The sequence below is a fragment of the Spermophilus citellus genome (assembly GCF_964194105.1).
Source record: "Spermophilus citellus genome assembly, chromosome: 6".
In the NCBI taxonomy this organism is placed as follows: domain Eukaryota; kingdom Metazoa; phylum Chordata; class Mammalia; order Rodentia; family Sciuridae; genus Spermophilus; species Spermophilus citellus.
The window spans coordinates 149,694,648-149,717,341 of record NC_138187.1 but is presented as its reverse complement, the minus strand read 5'-3'; the positions used below and the strand labels follow the sequence as shown (position 1 = coordinate 149,717,341).

Sequence of the window (22,694 nt, the reverse complement as noted above, 5' to 3'; positions counted from 1 at the left end):
AATAAAAGCAAAGTCAATCAGAAATATTACTACTTGTATTGACAAATGTATAATATAGCATTCCTTCTAAATATAGCAAAACATTTCAAAGTACTTTAATTTCCTCTAATTTTTTGTTTAAATTCAGAAGAAAATATTTAATAAAAATTAATAAAAATTCAAAATGAATTGATATATTTCAAAGCTTTAATACTATGTAATAAGTTACTTTCATTATTCCCTCTTGAAAAGACTGAAATTTAAAGATTTCATGTAGTAAGTTTTTAAGTGTTTATCAGACTTTACTGATTTTTGTGCTTGACTCCTCTTAGACAGCTTCAACAACCAAGCATTACTTATCTAACTCTAAACCAAAGATCAGTGAGAAGTAATATAGCTACTAGGGACCAGCACCTATTCTAGACCCTTTTGTAGTAAAAACAGGGGTCCACAGAAATTAAATAATTTGGCCAAGTATCATGTATCACTTCTTGTTCAGAGCGAGGACACAACTTACAGCACAATCTTGTTACACCACACACTTTGGTGTGGCCTACTGGATCAGAGTTCACATGTTAGCAAGATTCCTAGGCAACCTACAGTACATTCAAGCTTAAAAATTACTGCATACATCAGAATCATCTGGAAACTTGTTTATGTGCTGGGCCTCTCTCCCAGTTTCTGATTCAGTATGTCTGCAATACAGCCAGAGAATTTGTATTTCTAACTAGATCTCAGGTAATGCTGATGCTACTGGCCCAGGGATCTTATTTTGAGAACCAATGCCAAAGTGTGTAACAAGTATAACCTGAAGGATATAACCTTCATAATAATTAATGGCTTCCCCATTAGAGAGGCCAACAGATTTCTAAATGTAGGAAAAGTTATGCATCCTGAAACTACTTTTTTCTCCTTCATTTCTGATAATATTTTGGAAAACTCATATGTTGAGGTCAGTGTTCATGAAAATCAACTAATAACTTAGAGAAATGATGAAAAACTTGTTACATAGAGAAATAAAGCTGAGACAAATAATGAGAAACAAATTTAAGCACACCTATGGTCTTTCCCAATGCAAAGCTTCTACTCTTCACCTACTCCCCAAAGTAGACCTGATATGTAACAGGTACAAATAAAAATTACCTATACCTGTACAGGTACACTTAGCAATAAGCTATTTTATGCTGAACACCCAGGACAACTAAACCAAAAATTAGGCATCAAGTAGGAGAAATGAAAAAAAATGCACATTCTATTTTTCATAGATATTATAATGGGGCTTACACATTCTATTAGTCTCTTAAAAAAATGAAGTTCAAAACTCTGACCCAGTTAATAAGATCTAAACAACCACATTTTTCTCAACCATTGACACATTTTAAAACTGAAGAGACTCAACTACTATGTAGAACTATAAAGCTCTAATAGAAAATTTTTTAAAAGAGGAAAAAATAAACAGTAATACCCAGCATCACCCAGAATAATTAAATCAGAATAACTTAAGCAGGGATTACCCCACCCCCACAGGTGATCTTTGTAGGTTGCTATTAGAACTGAGAATCTTTGTTCTAAAAATAAAATATGCCTTGGTAAAAAAAGAATATTGAAACTATCCAGAAGCAAAGTTTGGTTATGAAAAATTTCTGCTACCCTGAAGATATTTTTGTCTTGTTTTGTTTTTTGAATACTAATAAGCACTTGGAACATCAACATCAGGCCTAAAGAAAATCCTTAAAAGAGATTACTTTTATACTATAAGATCTAAAAGAAAGACACTACTTGAAATCATAACATCTGGAACTCAATCTTTCCCCTTTGTGATTTCAAATAGTTCTATATCATATGAGCTTGAAGAGAGAAAAGAAGTCATTAATGCTAAAAATTACTGTTCAGAAAATAAACTTGTTTATGAACATACTGTAAGAAGATTCTAGTTAACAATTTCAGTGTTATTGTGGCATATCATTATGAAACAAGAATATCAATGACATTTGCCAAAAGTATTTTCTTCTAATAGCGTCAACCCAACTTAAAAAGGCTAGGAGGGGGCTGGGGTTGTGGCTCAGTGACAGCGATTTGCCTAGCATATGTGAGGCATCGGGTTCAATTCTCAACACCGCATATAAATAAATAAATAAAACAAAGTTTCATCAACATAAAAAAAAAAAAAAAGGCTAGGAGAACCTCCCTAAGATGTCATCACATAGAGTGACAGCCTTATAAATTATTTGGGTATTTCTATTATTCTGCTTAATTTCACTTGACATTCACTTGACACCATTAACTCTACAGTGATTTATTTAGAAGCAAACATCTGCACATCTTAAATTCTGAAGGCTTTTATTTTATACTGTATTGATTATATTTATAATACTTGAGTGAGTATATTATATCCAAAAAGAATCAAACGTACCACAAGAGTGTCCAAAGAATCAATCAGTGTCAGGGAAAATCTGAGAAACAAGTATAATGAGACACAAAATATTAGCATTCTAAGTATTTTATTCACAAAGTATAAACAGACATACCCACATCCTATTACTGGTAGCTTCTATTAACTAGTACTTCCATATATCTATGTTGCAATACAACATAAAAAGCACTGAATGAATCTGAAAAGTCTTAACATTCTACACATCTTTGAAGATATACACAGACATTTATTAGTGATTTTAAAAACAAATGAAAATATAAAAGTAACAACACTTTATAACGTTAATATGCATATAGCTTTAACAAACTAATTTTTCTCCAATCTAAGAGGTAAATTGATCAATTTTTTTTACAAAGACAATAGAAAGGAACAAAGGTATTTAATGTAATACTTAAAAGTGATTTTCAAAATTTAGCAAATTCCTGGAAAGTTAGATTGCAAACTGCCTCTAAGGAGCCTATGACATGGGACTGTGAATGCTAGGCCAGGCCTTGTACTCTACTCACTTTCCCAAGGCATCATCCACATCGCCCCGACTTGGCTCCTGGCCTCTCACTCGACCTCTACAGGTTAAAGGCATGAGTTCATCAGCTGGGTAAGCATGTTCCTGCAAAAGAAAACTTACTAAGTCACTAAGGAAGATAAGAGAAAGTACAAATCATTTAGGAAATATGACCTTTTCATAGTTAAAAAAAAAAAAAAAAGTAAGATGAGATTTAGTCAAAAGTTGTACAGTCTGGAAAATTTTAAATTATAATTACTAATGTAACACCTGCTTGAAAAAAAGTCAAACAATACAAAAAACATTCCTTTAAAAAGCTGATAACCAGGGCTGGGGGTGTAGCTCATTGGTATAGTATTTGCTTAGCATGTGTGAGGTCCTAGGTTCAAACCCCAGTCCCAAACAAAACAAAACTAAACAAAAAACCTATCCAAATAAAAACTCCCCACACAATCTGATTTCCCTCCACTAATCTCATTCCCCAGAGGCTACTACTGTTAAGACTGGCATTTACGGTTAGGGTTGTGGCTTAGAGGTGCCTAGCATGCTTGCCCATCATGCTTGAGGGGCTGGGTTCAATCCTCAACACTACATAAAAGTGAAGATATTGTGTCCACCTACAACTAAAAAATAAATGTTAAAAGACTAGCATTTATCTTCCAGATTTATCCATACACATTCAAATGTATGTACATACATAATTAATAATTTTTATTTATATATAGGTGCTATGCCACATGCATATACTATTCTAAAATTTGTTCATTTGAATCACAGTGAATACTATGGATATACTTCATTCTAATAACTGCAAAGTAATAATTTAATATTAGCTAATAGTCACTGAGCACTTACATTCTAAGCACTATTCTATACATTTTAATAATTTAATTATCACAACAACCCTCTGCAATAGACTCAACTCCATTTTACAGCTGAGAAAATTGGGGCCTAGAGAAATTAAAGAAGCCTAGGCCATGCAGGTAGTAAATGAAGGATCCAGAATTCAAAGCAAGGTAATCTGACTCCAGAACCTATGGTTCCTGCTCCTCAGAGTATTCCAGTACAGACATGCCAATTTATTTATATCTTCATTGATGAATATGTAGGTTGATTTCACATTTTCAGTATACAAACAATGCTGCAATGTGCACAAGGCCTTGGGTTCAATCTCTAGCACCACCAAAAACAAATAACAAAAAAACCAATGCTGTAATGTGCATCTGCCTCTTATACATATGCTAGAATTTCAGTGAATTACTTGAAAACAACCCGCTGAGTCAAGGGCATATTAATTTTTTAGTATTCCCTTTCTCGTTCTAATAGTCATAATTAATTTTTGATATTATCTAACCAATGGCATCAATTTACAATTTATTATATTCTAACATAGGAGATAATCAATGCTTTATATTTTGCCAATCTGGATTAAAAAACTGTAATCTCAAATTTCAGTTTTAATAAGGATAAGCATCTTTTTGTTTTTATTAGTCATTGCTACTACCTTTTTGAAATGTTTGTTTATACCTTTTTTCCATTTTTATGGGTTATAGGGGGGTGCAAAAGAGACATTATGTTTGTTATATGTAAATATTTTTCTCCTGTCTTTTGTCTTTTGATTTTTTTTATGGTGTTTTCACATTAAGCTTTAAATATACAGTCCCTTCCTTTTCAGGCATACTTTATAAGACAACCTTAGGCCTCTGAAAATAGTACTCTTACAAATGTATATTTTTTTCTTACATTTAAATATCTACCTAGAATCTACTTTGTGTTTATAATGTGAAATAGGGAATTTAACAGCATTAGCACCCCCAACAGCCAATTTTATAAATGCCACTTTAAAAAAAAATTCGTTCCCACAATGATTTTTCTGCTGCAATAAATTATTAAAATGTACAGAGATTCACTGCCCGCAAACACACATTTTTGTAGTCTCTATTCTGTTCTGTGGACATATTTGCCTATCCCAAAAGCATTATCTTAATTATTCTATCTTTGCACCATACTTTCTCACATTGATTCTAGATAATTTTAAAATTTCCTTCATATGATAAAGTTTTAATTAGAAGAATCTAATCTGGGAGAACTGATGTCTTTACTGATTCTTCCTATCTAGGAATATATTACCATATTTATTCACAATTTTATGAATTCAGTTCTCATATATTTTTTATTAAGAGCATATTCGGTTCTGACCTTTTTTTTTTTTTTTTTTTGGTACCAGGGATTGAACTCAGGGGCACTCAACAACTGAGCCATATCACCAGCCCAATTTTGTATTTTATTAGGAGACAGGGTTTCACTGAGTTGCTTAATGCCTTGCTTTTGCTAAGGATGGATTTGAACTCTTGATCCTCCTGTCTCAGCCTCCCGAGCTGCTGGGATTACAGGCATGAGCCACCGTGCCTAGCTTCTCACATATTTTAATTAGAGCATTATAATTATGCATACATATATTTCTAATATTATTAACAGGTACTTTATAGTTTGGATTACTGAGATTTTAGAGAGAGAGAGAGAGAAAATATGAATAAATTTTAATATTTATTTTTTAGTTTGGGGTGGACACAACATCTTTGTTTGTATGTGGTGCTGAGGATCGAACCGGGGCCGCACGCATGCCAGGTGAGCGCGCTACTGCTTGAGCCACATCCCCAGCCCTGAGATTTTTTTTTTTAAAGAATGACATGACAGTTCATTTTCAGTTTAGATGCTGATAAAGTACGTGCAAAAATCTTTTTTCCTACCTACTATAAACACAAGCTGAGCTTGAAAATAAAGAAATTTTCAAGTACCAAAAGTAAATAGTGGATTATAGAAGATAAAGCTGCATGACTACAACATAAGCACTAGGAATAAAGAGGCTTTAGTGGGAATCACAGTAATGCCTAAAGGGCACCAGAGTTGATGCTGCTGGCCCTGCACATGTGGCCATAGCCAGGACCAGGCTCTCTAAGTTGGCTAGCTGCTTCTAGGAAACTGAACTGAAATATTTCCTACCTTCTAGTCACAGAATTAATAGAAAAGGAAAGAAACAAGAAACACCTGCTGAACTTTATATTTTCTTCACCAAGGGAGAGTCATAAAAGATTTTCCCTAAGATTAATACAATATCAGAAGCATTTAGAGGTTAGAAACATTGTGTTAACTTCATGTTTCAATTTTAGAAAACATTTATTAACTTCCTGCCAAGAAAATAATAGGATTACCATACTCTTACTTTTTCCCACTTAACATAGCACTTTTGTCAGCTATGTTATTATCATAGGCAGTCTTCTCTTCACATGGTCTCACTTTGCATAATTTTCTACCACTACAACTTAAATATCCAAGAACATGGTTCAAATGTCAGTTAGTAACTGCATAAAATACAAATTTTGATGCTAGTTCTTTAGCCCACAAATCACTACATAAATAACAGATGTTTATCCTGATTGGCAGTCAACTGTATTACTTCCTTCAATGTCAGTCAGTAACTGATCACTCTGTATATTCATGTCCAAGTCCTTCATTTCACACATAGACAGCAAGGATGTAGTATGCTGACTTCTTGTCATTCAGTGATAATCATCCTATGTGACAGTTTACAAACTGGATAATAAAAGAGAATTAGTCAACAAAGATGAAAGCTCAGGAAAGAAAAAGAAAAAAGAAAAATGGAATGTTGGAAGTGAAATTCAAATTGAACCTAAATGGGTTTAGAGAAAAAATGGCTGACCCTGGAAATGTTAACACTGCACCATTCAAGAAACATATGCAGCCAGAGAAACTTAGTGAAAGCCAAGTTACCAACATAACTTAAGAAAGTGGTTGGGAAAGGATGAAGACATCACAGAGGAAGTGAGGCCTGCAAAAGCCTTCTTATTGAAGGAAGTCCAGGAACATTTCTTGACACTAAAAGAGCAAAGGATAAAATGTCAGAAGTGGATCCAAACTTAAAAGCAGTGTGAAAATTCATCAAGCATAGAAAAGATGCTTGTTCCTATCCTAAGTGATACAGTGAGAAGCCACAGGCAAGGAAGTGTTGTTCAAATTGCTTTTAATGAGTGTTTTACAAAGAAAAACAACTTATTTTTCAATATTTTTAAATATTTTTAATTGTAGTATACCAAATATCATTTTGCTATTTTTTACATTGCTCTCTAAATTTATAACCATCAGAAACAGACTTTTTAATGTTTTGACAAAGATTTTTCGAGGCTTATAACATTTGCATTCTAGTGTGGAATCTCAATTCCCAATATTGCTAGTGTTAGAGCCCTTCTACATGAGGGGAGTCAATTACACCATTTTTCTATGGACTCTCCATTCTTGAAGTTTTAGTTTTGACTTCTCCTAGTTGCCCAGTGTCCTCAGGTAGTTTATTCATATTAGCTTATTTTAAATATTGTTCTGGTTTTCCTGGGACAACAATCTGAATGGATGCTTGAGGCAGCTTTCCTTCAGAAATTGTAAGATACATCTCCACACCCTTCATATATTCACTGGGTACTGCTGTGGCAAAGTTTCTAAGAGCAGTCCAATCTTTTGTACACTGTACATAACTTGTTTTTATTACGCGAATGCCCATGAGTTTTCATTCTTGAATTTCAGCAAGAATGGTTCCAATTACATGTCCAACTTTCTCCTACTGCCTCTCACTCAACTGAATTATCTAGATTCTAAACTCATAGTACATTAAGCAAAGGAAAAATAGAGACCAGGAACATTACACATACAGTCAATAGAAAGGCAAAGACAAAAAACCAAAATTAACCAACCAAAACAAAACACTCAAAACTTTTAAAACTGGCTGAAGAATACGAAAAAGAAAAAGCATCGAAGCCTAAAACCTCTTCAAGTATTCATAAAAATTGAGTGCTCTATGATTCATTCCCTGAGGAAAGGATTCCAGGCAACAGATGTTTTGATATAATTAGAATCCACATACAGCTACCAAATTCTGAATTCAATACAGTACTCAGTAATTTTTTCATCATAAATCCCTAATTACTTTTACATGTGTTTTTCACATGTCAAATTCCTAATTACTTTTTCAGGTGTCAATTCCAATAGAACTGATTTCCCAGAATGGACATATTTCACTGCTTTATAGTTTAATATTTAACATATAAGTAACAGAAGTCAGGAAAACCAAAATTTTAAAAGTTGCTGATGATTTCAAAAGTCATTCTGTAAAAAGCTCATTGAAATGTTAATTTGGTTGTTAAAATTTCCTTTCTATTTTAAACCCCTGCTTAGAAACTTCACACTATTTTTAAGGTTTTATAAAATAGACACAAACACCTCTGTCTGAAATAAAATACAAACTCCAAATAAAATATGAAAATCCAAACCCTGAACTTACCTAATAATAAAAATGTAACTAACAAGCAAAGCATAACAATCACATAAAGGAGTTTTGAGCCACGTATGAAAACATTTTATGTCCTTTTGTTTCAAGATTAAGGATAAAAGTAAAACCACACCCTTTTCTTTGGGTTAACCACAAAGCAAACTAGAGAGGGCTCCAGAGAGTAATGCATACGTGGCAAATAAACAGAGACTTCAAACATCCTGGCTGTCCCAAGTACAGTAGTATCTCCTCTTCACAGTGTGCTTCCAGGCATGACTGAGAGCCACGAAGACATTTAATAACTACCACTCAGAAATAAAATACGAGTGATACAAAAGTCCTATACAAATTAAGTGTATGTGCCTAACTAAAGCAAAAGGGTAAAAGTAAATTATAAAGAAACAATAGATTCTCCACATCAGACTTAAATTTAATAGGGCCTTGAGGTGACAAAGTGATCTAAAACAATCAAAGCAACATCAAAAATTTACTTTTTAGTAAAATAAATTCTAAAATTAGGTAAGAGAAAAGGTTTTATTCTACTAAAACCAATAATTTAAAAAATCATTAATTATAAAAATTGTTGGAAATACCAGTTATGCTTATTTTCAATAGTTACATACACTTTTTAATGTTTTATTCCAGATCCTCATTGTTAAATATCCTTCCTCCCTAAGGCAGCTAAGATACTCCTTCTTAAAATAAAAACACAACAGAAATAAATAAAAACTAACAAACATACTAATAGAATATGCTAGCTACTGCACCTGCACAATCTACCAATTGTCTTTTCAATTCCACTCCTTTTCTATTTATCACTTATATTCATTTATCAATTTTTTCAGGTGTTTAGAAATTCACTTATCTAAAGTATTTGACTAACTTCCTACACTGAATATTTGTTGTCCTTTAAGGTATCCTATTTCATGAAATGTTTCTCTACTGAGAAGAAATAAGTAAAAAAACTGGAGTTGTCTCATATGATTTTAAATTAATACTATTAATATTAATTTAATACTATTAATATTAATTAATATTAATAATATTTCAAGTTTGTATTCAAATTTAGATGAAAACAAAAGTCTCCAAATTCTTTATTAAAATCAATTTGGTTTTGGTCAATAAATCAAACTGATATAATATTGTTATATTAAAAAAATAATAAATAATGAAATAAAGTCTTGCTACTAGCAGATTTTTTGAATAAAATATTATAACAAGGGCTGGAGCTGTAGCTCAGTGGTAGAACACATGCCTCACATGTATGGGGCACTGGGTTTATCCTCAGCACTACATAAAAATAAATAAAATAAAGATATTATGTCCATCTACAACTAGAACCCGTGCAAAGAGGGTTTTAAAAAAAATTATAACAATAGATGCAGAAAAAGCATCTGGCAAAATTCATGATCAAATTTCTCATTCCAGGAATAAAGGGGAATTTAAGTTGATAAAGGGCATCAACAACAACAAAAAAAAAACCCAACATCTAAACTTGTACTCAATAGTGAAAGACTTTTACCCTAAAATTATAAATTAGGCAAGGATCTCACCATTTCTCTTCAATATGCTACTGGAGGTCCAAGCCACTGCCGTAGCAGATGGCATGACTGACCACATGGAAGATCCTAAGGAATTTACCAAAGGGCTACTAGAAACAACAAGCTCAGTCTGTCAGAAGACAAAAGTTACTGTATTTCTGTGTAATATTAATGGGAATAAGGGAATTAAAATTAGAAAACTATCATTTACAATAGCATCAAAATACAAAATATTTTGGATAAATTTAGCAAAAGCTGCACAAAGACCTGCACATTTAAAACTACAAAATGAGGCTTGGACATTAAATAAGGCCTAAATAATGAGACAGAAACATTATATTAATGGATTAAAAGACAATGTTGTTAAGAAATCAATCTCTTTAAATTGATTCTCAGATTTAAACTGTACAAGAAAGCTCAAAGGACTTTTTAAAATAGAAATTGACAATGCGATTCTAAAATTTACGTGAAAATGTAAAGGATCTAAAATAGCCAAAACCATACTGAAAATAAACAATAAAAATGACAGATCAACACTGCTTGAGTTTAGAACTCAACATGAAGCTATAATAATCAAGACAATGAGATATTGGTATAAGGATATTTAGATCACTAGAACAAGATACAGAGTCTACAAAGAGACGCACATGTGCATACAAATGGTCTATAGATTGTTTACCCCCTCCCCCCCCCACACACGTAACAAGGTAATTTAGTGGGGAAAGAATATTAATTTTAACAAATGGTGACAGAATAATTGGATAGCCTCATAGGAAAAAAATGTAAATCCACCTTTACCTCATACCATATACAAAAAATTAACTCAAAATGGATATAAATCTAGATGAACAAGTTAAAATTATAAAACATCTATAAGAAGAAAAGAAAAACTTCGTGATCTTAGGCTAGACAAATTTTTTTTAGGTAAGATATTAAAGGCATGAATTATAAAAGAGAAATTGATAAATTGGACTTGATAGATTATCTTTACAACTTAGTAATAACAGAACAAATGACCTGATTTTGAAATGGAAAAAAAAGATGTGAACAGACGCTTTATCAAAAAAGATACAGAGGCTGGGATTGTAGCTCAGTGGTAGAGAGCTTGTTTAGTATGCTTAAGGCGCTGGGTTCAATCCTCAGCATCACATAAAAATAAATAAATAAAATAAAGGTATTATGTCCATCTACAACTAGGAAAATATTTTAGAAAAGATATATGAATAGCAAATAGGCACATGGGAAGATTTTCAACATATTATACATCAGGAAAAATCAAATTAAAGTCATAATGAAATAGCATTACACATCCACTAGAATGGTAAAATTAAAAAGACTAAAAATACCAAGTTTTTTAGAGGACATTTAGTAACTGAAACTCACACACTGCCAGTTGCAAACACAAAATATTGCAGCTACTTCAGAAAAGTTTGGAAGTTTCTTATAAAGTTAAACTTACATATGACCTAGTAGTTCTACTCCTAGGTGAAAAATATATGAAAACATATGTCCACACAAAAACTTGCACTCACGAGTTCATAACAGTTTTATAATAATATCAGAAACAAGTTAAATACTCATCGACAAATAGTGTTCTATCAAAACCAACTGAACATTACTGAGCAACAAATACACTATGATGTCTCACCAATATCAGTAAATCTCAAAAGCATCATGCTAAATGAAGAAACCTGAATCAAAAGACTACATACTGTATGACAACGTGAAATCCTAGAAAATGGAAAACTACTGTGACAAAAAAAATGAAGCAATATTTGGAAGGGTCCGAAGTGAGGGAAAGGAATTTACTGCAGAGGAGCACAAAGAAAATTTGGGGGGATGTTAGAAATGTTTTATATCATGATTATGGTGGTAATTAAATAATTACATACAAATGTCAAACTAAGAATTGTGCACTTAAAATTGGAACTTTACTCCTCATAAATCATACCTAAATTATATTAATTAAACAGAAAGATCTAGTTCTCCTGAATTAAAACTCTATTTGGGGTACCAGAATATAATTAAAAAACATTATGAGTTAATATGACAGCATTCTTGTATAGGTTTGGTGAGGTTTTAGGATGCTACAAAAGTAGAGGTCAAGGAACAATGACTAATACATGATAATCCCCCAATGGTTTATACAAAGAGATAAATATAAATTTATATCCTCTAAAATACTTCGTTTGCAGATTTTTTTTTATTTGCACTGTGGATTGAATCCAGGTACATTTAATCACTGAGCAATGTCACCAGCCCTTTTTATTTTTCATTTTGAGTCAGGGTCTTGCTAAGTTGCTTAGGGCCTCACTAAATTGATGAAGCTGGTCTCAAACTTGCTATCTTCTTGCCTCAGCCTCCTGAATTATTGAGATTATAAGTGTGTACCACCATGCCTGGCCAGATTATTCTTTTTAATGAACAAACTATTAAAAAGAAACATAAGGTACAGTCTCAGATGGAGAAGATGAAAAAAATTCCAGATGAATGTACAACAATGTGAATGAACTTAATGCCACAGAACTGGCATTAAGTTAACTGGCATTAAGTTAACTGTATACTTAAAAACAGTTTCTCTGGTTCAACAATAAACATTAATCAACTATTTCTTTTACGAAATCAAACTTAAAAGTGGTTATAGCATTAGCTATGATTTTACTAGTTAATGGACACTCTGCTTACCAATTCATTCCAAGTCTACTTGTAATACTTAGTGCTCTACCAAGTGCAGTTATTGCTTAAGAGAGTTTCTATAGTAGTCAGGAAAAACACTGGGAAATAAATACCATGTTAGAGTTAAGATCCAAAAAGGTTCTACATTTGTGTGTTCCAAATACACGTCATTTTGTCATCTACATTAATGTGTGAACTGAACTTAGCATAAAGATTCAAAAATATGCTACTAGGAGCCCTAAAGTGACTATGGTCTGGGGTTAAGTAAGGTTACACAAGATTTGCCAAAATAAATGTCAAATTTCATGTTATTTTGGGAAAAGAGAAAGCCATCTGTGTAACTCACTGTGGATAAACTGAATTCTGATTAGGGTTAGAGATCTGTCAATCATTACAATATTAATGATTATGCCAATAATTGAGGAGATCAGAAAATTCCTGAATGTAACTCCAGGGATAGCAGAGATATAATAATCTACCAAGAGCAGGCAGGACATTTTTATTAAGAAATAAACTGAAGAAAACCTTTTATTTCATGACCAGAAATAAAAAGTAAACTCAAAGGGCACATGCACAGAACAGGAAAGAATGTATGTGTTTTAAGGAACTTCTCTGTACAATCTGAAGAAAAAGCTCAGAATTAAAGCTTAAATGAATTTTAGAGGGCAATATCAATCTCAGGCAGAGGATACATAATAATAATAGTAGTAGTTATTATTAGTAGTTGTTAGTAGAATAGGTAGTAAATTCTTACATAGAGCTATTATCAGTAGCAGTTGTGAGGAGTAGTAGTCAATTCTTGCATAGCACTTCCTATCACTATAAGGCTTGCAAACCATTGTCTCTATTTCACAGAGATGAGGAAACAGGCTCTGGGAGATTAGGTAACTTTCCCATTGTAACCCAGCTGGTAGGTGGCAGAGCCACCTAAGGGTATCCTGTTCCAAGCCCAGAGCTTTTGCTCTTAATTACATTATGTTGCCTGTCTTTGGAAAATACCATTGTTTTCCTGGGAACTAAGAAGGCTAAAGGAACTGTTAACTACAGACTAGGCCAGAGAATATAAGGAAAACTATGAAATGAGGAAAAGCTATCAACATTTATTAAAAGCCCACCATGAACCAGATATTTTACATTTTAGCAGAGTAAGCAACTGACAATTACAAAGTAAGGAGATTTAAGAACCCCAAATTCACCATAAACATGAGTGTGTGTATGTGTGTGTGTGGGGGGATAATGAGGATGGAACCTGGGAGAGAGGGAGAGAGGGAGGGGGGGCTGGGGGAGGAGAGGAAGGGGGGGAGAGAAGGGGAGGAGAGAGGGGGGAAGGGAGGGAGAGAGGGGGGAAGGGAGGGAGAGAGGGGGGAAGGGGGGGAAGGGGGGGAGGGGGGAGGGGGGGAGGGAGAGAGGGGGGAGGGGGGAGGGGGGAGGGAGGGAGGGAGGGGGAAGAGGGAGGGAGGGAGGGGGAAGAGGGAGGGAGGGAGGGGGAAGAGGGGGGGAGGGAGAGGGGGGGAGGGAGGGAGGGAGGGAAGGAGAGGGGGGGAGGGAGAGGGAGGGAGGGAGGGAGAGGGGGGGAGGGAGGGAGGGAGAGGGGGGGAGGGAGGGAGGGAGAGAGTATGTGTGTGTGTTAGTTACTGGGGATAGAACCCAGGGCTTCAGTATGCCAGGCAAGTGCTCCATCACTAAGCCACATCCCCAACCTCATAAATTTGTATTTTTATTTTTTGATTTGATACTGGATATTTAACCTAGGGGTGCTATACCTCTGAGCCACATCACATCCCCAGTCCTTTATATTTTTTATTTTGAGACAGGGTCTCACTAAGTTGCATAGGGCTTCCTTGATAAGTTGCTAAGGCTAGCCTCAAACGTGTGATCTTCCTGCCTCTTCGTCCTGAGCCACCAGGGTTACAGGTGTACACCACCTCGCCTGGCCATAAACTCATATTTTGAAGAAAGTTATTATTTCTTTGGAAAAGGCAAATATGGAGTGTAATACTCAAATACAAAAAATAAACATTACTTGATTTTATCTTTACCAATAATTCACTTTTAAAAAAATTAATAAGCACTTATATTCCACATTCAATGCACAGAAAATAAAAAATTAAAAATAAAGAAAAAGAGTCTCTGTTCTCAAAAAATCTTATTGTTTACAATAGTACTTTGTAATCACCTCCATTTTACATCACTAAGACATGGCTCCAAGGGGTTAAATGATCAGTTTAGGGATAAACTAGTGAAGAGCAGACTCAGAAGTTGAACTCAAAACCATCTAACCCTAAAACTAATACATTTTTGGTAACAAGCTAACAGTGTTTCGGAATGTAGAAACTAGAAAAACTTTTCAAGTAACTTCAAATAACAATTAAAAGGTACCTGGATTCTCTTTAATATTTTAGAACTGTGTCATATCAGTTGAGAACCCGAAAAGGGGAAGGATAAACTCTAGACTAAATCTTGGGTTACATACCTCACAGATTGAGCCTAACATGAGGACAATGCAAGAGTCATGCAGATTGTAAAATATTTGAACATTTAAAAATGAATTGCAGTGAGTATGGCCCACTGGAAATATGGAAGAGGCTGCTTTCAGAAATTTCCAGTCTTTGGAGTTGAAATCTCTCTAGCTTAAATCTCATAAGTAGTTGTAGCAAAAAGTTAACCTGGTTAGATTACAAAAGGAACTGGGCCAAAAAGTTCACTGAAGACTGCCCTCAGTACCTGCTTTGTCACAAACTCATTATTTAAGTATACTCTATGGTGAGAAAAAAATGTATTGGTATAACTTTCTGTTGTTTAAGAGACACAAGATATTAAAGGTATCAAGCTTTATAAAGAGAGGCTCCTATTCCTAGTAAGAAGTAGTAAATTTATCTAGTTAAATACTTTTTTCGACTTTCTAACCAAAAGTCTACATTTATGAGATGACTATGATTTGGGGAGTAGAGCATGAATCTACCTGCCCCTCTCAAAACCATTAGCCTAGACTTGTTAAACTATGCTTTATCCAAACTGAATTAAGCAGGTATAAATAATTTTCAAAAAAATATTAAGGGAATGGCGAAGTCTAAAACTTAAAACTCTTGTTTTCAATGTAGATTCAAAAACTTAATTACTATCATATTCTAAAATATTAAGAAGTCAAAATGTGCTCGTACTAAATGAGCAATATAAAAGAGAACAAGGATTATCAAATGTAAAACATGTTTTAAAAAGATAAAAACAAAGTACATATACTCAGATGTCCATCAACAATAATGATGTTACTATATGAAGATATTTGGTTGATATATAATAAAAATGGATTCAAAGAACTATATACCTCTTGAAAAATATTGAAAACAAAATTCTACTTAGCTCCCTGCCAAACTTTTGCCAACTACATTTTAAAGACTATAATCATAAAAGAAAATCTGCCAACATTTTTATTTCATTTTTGGTACCAAGGATTGAATCCATACAGGGGCCCTCAAACACTGAGCCACATCCCCAATCTGCTTTTTTATTTTTGGAGACAGGGTCTCACTAAATTGCTTAGGCCCATGCTGTGTTCCTGCCTCAGCCTCCCAAGCCGCTGGGACTATAGGCATGTACCACCACGCCTAGGACATATTTTTTAAATGTGAAAGCAAGGTTATAAAAAGTGATTCTAGGGCTAGGGATATAGTTCAGTGATAAAGTTGCTTCCCTAGGATGCCAGAGGCCCTGGGTTTAATCCCTAGCTATGCAAAAAAAGAAAAAAGAAAAGTAATTCTCAGGATAATTTGATTGAACACTTAAAATTACACAAATTTATATGCAAAACTTTCTTTTAAACTCTAAAATCTGCCCTACAGATTGTATAATAGATGTTAAGAATTTTCACCTTGTAAAACTGAAACCATATTTCATTTTAAAGGAGTTTTAAAACAGTATAGATGTATAGATTAGTATAGCAGAGAGCAAAATATATTCAATTCAGAGTTCACAAGGATATAATTTGAATGGAAGCTAGGTGATACAATTCGTCTCTTTTAATAGTTTTCTTCAAAGATTATATAAAGTAATAAAAGTTTTTTAACTTAAGAATTTTCCTTAAAGTAACGGCTAACTTCTTTTTCATGTTTTCATCCCTAATATCTAGTTATATAAAACACTCAATGAGCATTGTTGAAAATGCCCAAGGAAGCTTTATTTATTTTTTTTGGTACCAGGGATTGAACCCAAAGGCGCTTAACCGCTGAGCCACATCCCAAGTCCCCTCCCCCCGTTTTAATATATATTTATTTAGAGACAGGGTCTCACTGAGTTGCTTAGGGCCTTGCTAAGTTGCTGAGGTTGGCTTTGAACTCTCATCCGCCTGCCTTAGGCTCCCAAGGTACTGAGATTACAGGCTTGCTCCACAGAGCCCAGCTCCAAGGAAACTTTAAATACAAAGATTAATGATTGATCGATTTTCAATTTATTATTACCTATTTGGTAAGAATAAATTGAAAATCTATCCATTCACTTAGAACCACCATATTCTGTTGCTTATGCTTGCCCAGATGTTTTTAAAATCTTTTTAAAAATTTCTTTCCATATTTTGTTAATTGGTGCTTTATAATTATACATAAAGGTGGAACTCACTATTACATATTTGCTCACATGCACACAATAAAAACTTTCTTTAAAAAATATGCTAGTAATGTGGGTTTCAAAATTCCCAGTTATGGTGCCCATATAATAATCAGCTTATATAAATGAAAAGATAAGCTTTCTACTTACCATATAGTTACCATAAGCATGATCAAACATTTCCAGTACTTGATTCCTAATTTCAAAAAACACAGAAATGGAGAAAAGTTAAATACATTATATTTATCATGTTACAAAAAGTTAATTCTCCCTAAATATTCCAACAAAAAGCAAAAGAAATATTTAGTTAGACGGGGACATAGAGAGTCGGGAAATATACCAGTTAGTAAATAAATTTTCATAAATTCACTGCAAAGAGCTGGGCCAAACTTTACTCCTGGTAATTGAAAAAAAGTTCATCTTATAATTTTTCCTAAAAAAAAAAAAAAAAACCTGCAAATGATGTGTGCCATGAACAGAGGGAAGGAATCTTTATGAAAGAGGGAAGGAAATCTGATGATGAAAACCAATTACTGGGGCTGGGGATGTGGCTCAAGTGGTAGCGCGCTCATCTGGCATGCGTGCGGCCCAGGTTCGATCCTCAGCACCACATACCAACAAACTTGTTGTGTCTGCCGATAACTAAAAAAATAAATAAATATTTAAAAAAAAACAAAAACTTCAAAAAAAAAAGAAAGAAAAAAGAAAACCAATTACTATACCTCTTAACATAATTATTTAATATGTCTTGAAGGGGAAATACTACTGGAGAGCTCCAAAAGAAATAATTATTGGTACCATTCATTATTTATCCTATGTGTCCTACCAAAAGAGAGGGATGGGTGTGTGTGAATAGTGATATGAAATAATATTTAACAGAGCCAATGTCTTTCCAGATAAACTGAATAAAAGCAGTAATGCCTAGTTTAAGAATATATTTATGGTTTGTCACATTTCCAAAAGATATATTTTATGATATACTCTGTTCCCTTTAAACAAACAAACAAAAAACCCTGTAAAAATAGTACTCACCTGTAAAGTGAGAAACCTAAGGCTCAAAAAAATTAATATGCTGTAGCTAACATCACTCAAGACCTTCAAGGTGACTATTTAAAAAGGATTTCAGATTTACTAAACCAAAACCTATGAACCAGACGTAGTGGCACATGCCTGTAATCCCAGCAACTTGGGAGGCTGAGGCAGGAGGACTGCAAATTCAAAGCCATTCTGGGCAACTAAGTCAGATTCTGTCCCAAAACAAAAAGCACTGGGGATGTAGCTCGGTGGTAAGGCACCTCTGGGTTCATTCCCAGTAGTGCAAAATAATAATAATAATAACAACAACAACAGAAAACAAAAACAAAAGAACCACCTATAAGGTTGGGGCAAAGGAATCAGTGTCTCAACGTTCAGGGGCTTGAATGCTATTAGAAAAACCACAAAAGTATATGTTGTGGCCAGACAAGGTCAGAGCTCTCAAAAATTAACAGAGGACAATAGCTAAACAATCTATTATTAACTCTTCCCCAAATTCCAATTACTAGTAGCAAGAACTGAAAAAGTATAAAGAAATAGATAGTATTTTTATTTTGCCTCCTATTATAATGCAACTGTTATTTTTGTCATTGCAATCGTGGATGATGAAATACTGATAATCAACAACCTAGGAGACAGAAAAGACCTAATTTCTGGACCCTGGCTATAAAGACCAGCAAAATCAGGTACACTCAAACTTGTGATATGAATAAGCCCTGAAAACATTTTTTTAAATGAATAATAATAATTTTAAAACACCCAATCAGTAAACCCAGGTGCAGGCCTATAATCCCTGACTACTAAGGAGGTTGAGGCAGGAGGGAGGATTCAAAGTTCAAGGAAGGTTGGGCAACTTAACAAGATCCTGTCTGAGGATGAAGCTGAGTGGTAAAGTGCCTGCCTAACACACACAAGGTCCTGGATCCCCAGTAACAGAAGGAAAACAACACCTCATCATTAGAAATATTTTATTCACTTGGTTAAAACATTCATTCTTTATGAATTTGTATAGATATGATAGAAAATGGGGGCTGGGTTGTGGCTCAGTGGTAGAGCACTTGCCTAGCACTGGGTTTGATCCTTAGCACCACATAAAAAATAAACAATAAAGGTATTGTGTCCATCTATAACTAAAATATTTTTTAAAAATGATTAAAACCAAGAAGTAGAAATTGCTATAACTAGAAATGGTAGTGCCTAGGTGGGAGTGTTCCAAATGACAAGCTTTAACTTGCTAACCCAACTTTGCAAGCACTGAATTTTCAAAATTATAAGTAAATTATGATTGCTTACAAGTAAGACACACTATTTTCCCAATCCTTTCATTTACGCATCTCTTATGATCAGCAAATTTCACAACACATACTTCGAAGTGGACATATTTAATATCTAGCTGCTCTCTGACTTACAAGTCCTAAGAGAGACATATTTAAACACAAAATAATATCTAAATACAAAATAATTGCTATATTAAACAGAAAAAATGTTTCTGTAAGATTTTATATCTGTTCAACAACTGAATAAAAATGTATTGAAAAGCATATCTCCAGTTTAAAAATCATGTCTTTTTCATTTTAGATAATTTTTAAAGTTACATTGCCAGCCAACACCTATGGTAATTGAATTGTTTTATAGTCATTTTTAAACAAAAAAGATAGCATTAGCAAAAGCTGCCCTAACATTTGGAAACAAAATTAAAGAACAATGTATTCCATGAAAGATAAGACTATGATCAGGTAAATAATCCACAAACTACAAGCAACTGCTTACTATTCATAACAATCCCAGTTTTCTATTTTCTGTTTGGTTTGGGGTGCAGGGAAGAGGGTAGGGCATTGTCTTTTTATCATAAATTTTATTTGGACTTTTTAAAAAAATCACACAGGTAAATCTAATAAATCAGAGTTCACGTTCTGAAAGTTTCCAAAGGGGAAAGTCATCATGTATTTGTGGTTTGTAGCGTTAGTCTTATTCTACTCTTATTCTAGGACAATCTAAATTAAGAAGCCTAAATAACTGTACTTCACTTTTGCAAATGATCTCAAATTTTGAGCTGAAATCTCAAGCCCATTTGGTTGGATTTTTCCAACTGAAAATTAATTCTAATAAAAAATGAGTTATCCAATGACTCCTTCAAATAATTTTTTTAAGGAGAAAAAACAATGGTCAAATAAAATACCTATGGTCCATAATCAACTTCATATGTCTAAGTTTTAAGAAAGTGCCCAATGGATGGGATCTGAGATCAGACAGACCATGGTTTGAAAACTGGTTCCACCACTTACTAGCTTCACAACTCTTAACAAGTTAACCTTAAATCTCAGTTTCTTCACTTAATAAAATGAAAATCCCATTCACCTCATGAAATAATAGTATCACAGAGACAACACATGTAAAGTACTAACAAAATGGGGTATTCATTAAAAGTTGTCAATGATACATTAAATTCACTGAGAAAATTTAAGACACTAATTAGTTTACTGGGTAATTCTGTTTTGATAGTTAATACTTTTATCTTTTTTCCATTATGATCTTTGTTGCTATTTTATTTAAAATAGATTTTTGCAATCATTTAAATAAAGTACATAAATTAAAACCTGATGGTTCCACCTCCCTTTCATCCTAACGCTACGAAATAATTATCTTTTCATTTTTTCAAATCTTATTAGACAATATTTTTTTCTTTAAAAAATATGGTATAGTACTATATATAGATTATTCCACAACTTGTTTGTGCATGTGTGTGTGTGTGTGTGTGTGTGTGTGTGTTGGAATACATCCTGAACAGCCTTCTAAGGACGCACCTCCTTCTTCCTAATGCGTGAATCTACTCCATAATACATGCAACATATTCAAGCATTTCCCTCCAAGGAACAGTTCTCTTATAATGTACATCAATCTCAGTGCTTTTATTTCTCCAAGACAGAATCCCAGGGGTAGGACTGATGAATCAAACAGTATGCACAATTTTAATTTTGTAAATTTACAGATACAGTCTGTAAGTCACATTTACACTCCCATTAAGTTTTTTCCCCAAGTCATAATTAGCCAGTACAGTATCCTTGTGTTTTGTATTTACTAATCTGTTAGGCAAAAGCAGCTGTCTTGTTTTAATCTGTATCTCTTACATTTATGTGGTTGAATAACTTTTCATGTTTATTGACCACTTGCAGTCCCTCTTCTCTGACTTAACTGTTCATACTTTTGCCCATTTTCTATTGGTTCTCGGCTTTTTTCTTATTCTTATGCGGAATCTCGTGCCAATTAGCATTACTGAGCCTAAATTAAATGCTGAAAATACAACTGATAGTTTTATGACACTTTCAAGCTGATAAAACGACTCTGGGTACAGTGAGTAGGTACACTTATTTAGGACTTTTGATTAATACTATCAAACAGTCTACTATGAAAACCGCAGTCAGGAAAACACTGCAAGGAAATAGTAAAATCTGTAAAGTTCCAATGAACGTCCCTTTTCCCTAACAGGTGTAAGCCTTAACTAATGCGAGATCAGCAACATTTTCCAGCTGGGAGTTCATCTGGGCGAGAAATCTAACCACGCCTCTGTGGGCAGGCAACCTCAGGACTCTCGCACGCGGCTACATGGGCTGTAGCCCCCTCACGGGTCACTGACATGGCAGCTGTGTTGACACACCACGGCTGGACTCAAGGAGCCCGCACATGTCACCGACAGCCCGAGCGACACCTCGACAGCCTCTCGAGGTCAAGTCGCGGGCAGCGGTTCCCATCTTCCCGGACCCCGGTCCACCCCTCCGAGGTCCTCGCGCGGCAGCAGCTGTTCCACTCGCGACAGGGGAGGCCACTGCGCGCCCGGGTGTCAATGACAGGCACCTCGCCTGTGGTCAGCCTCACCAGGAAACCCACCCCAGGCTGCCAAGCACCCTTACCCAAGCTTCTGTTTCTCCTCCCTACTCATGGGCGCGGCCACCGCCGTCCCCACGGACGTGGCCGACACCAGGCAGAGCGCGGCCGTCGCCGCCACCAGGCTCCATGGCGCTCGCTGGGGGACCGGAGACCCAGAGCCCCGGCCGCCGCCGGCTTCGCTCATGGCCCCGCGGTTCCGCGCACGCGCAGCTGCTATGCCCGGTCCGTGGAACACATCGCCAGACGCCGGTGGCGAGGGGGCTGCAAGCCGTGCCGCGGGCGGGACGTGGAGTGAGGCGGGCAGCCGCCGGCGCCAAACTGTTTGCTGAAGCCACCGAGCCGGTCCCCAGCGCCAGCGCTGCCACCGCCCTCCGCCCTCAGCAGCAGGGAGCGCCTCCCCCAGCTTTCCGGTGTCGTAGTCTAGGAAACCGCCTCCCCCAACGCTACTTCCGGGTAGGGCCTCGGCGTTGAGCCTCAGGACCAATGGAGACCGCCTTGGAGAGGGCCAGCGCCGGCGCCGGGCGAGCGCATTGGCCCTGAGAAGTAAGACGTGGACAAAAGGCGGGACGGGGGAGGGATCCGCCGCTGCGACCCTCCTCCGACCCTCCAAGTCGCCACCTGGGGACTTCCAGTCCCAGCCTGCGCTGTGGAGCCCCGCACCCCCATATCCCTGCTCGCGCCTCCTCCGTAAATTGCTTCCCTGGC

At 35.3% G+C, this 22,694-nt stretch overlaps 1 protein-coding gene across 3 annotated transcripts in view; it reads right to left on the bottom strand.

Moving 5' to 3' along the window:
• The window catches only part of EDEM3 (ER degradation enhancing alpha-mannosidase like protein 3), a 73,278-nt gene extending 50,821 nt beyond the window's left edge, over positions 1-22,457 (bottom strand). The window contains exons 1-4 of one of the 3 annotated variants that reach the window (XM_081299033.1): positions 22,013-22,457; positions 17,220-17,265; positions 2,920-3,020; positions 2,393-2,432 (exon numbers count right to left, since the gene is read on the bottom strand). In XM_081299033.1, the coding sequence (XP_081155159.1) occupies positions 2,393-2,432; positions 2,920-3,020; positions 17,220-17,265; positions 22,013-22,173 (348 nt within the window). In that variant the 5' untranslated portion in view covers positions 22,174-22,457. Of the gene's footprint in view, positions 1-2,392; positions 2,433-2,919; positions 3,021-17,219; positions 17,266-22,012 lie in introns of those variants that run through there. The other 2 variants (XM_081299034.1, XM_081299035.1) reach the window with 2 other exon arrangements.
• Between the last annotated feature and the right edge of the window lie 237 nt (positions 22,458-22,694).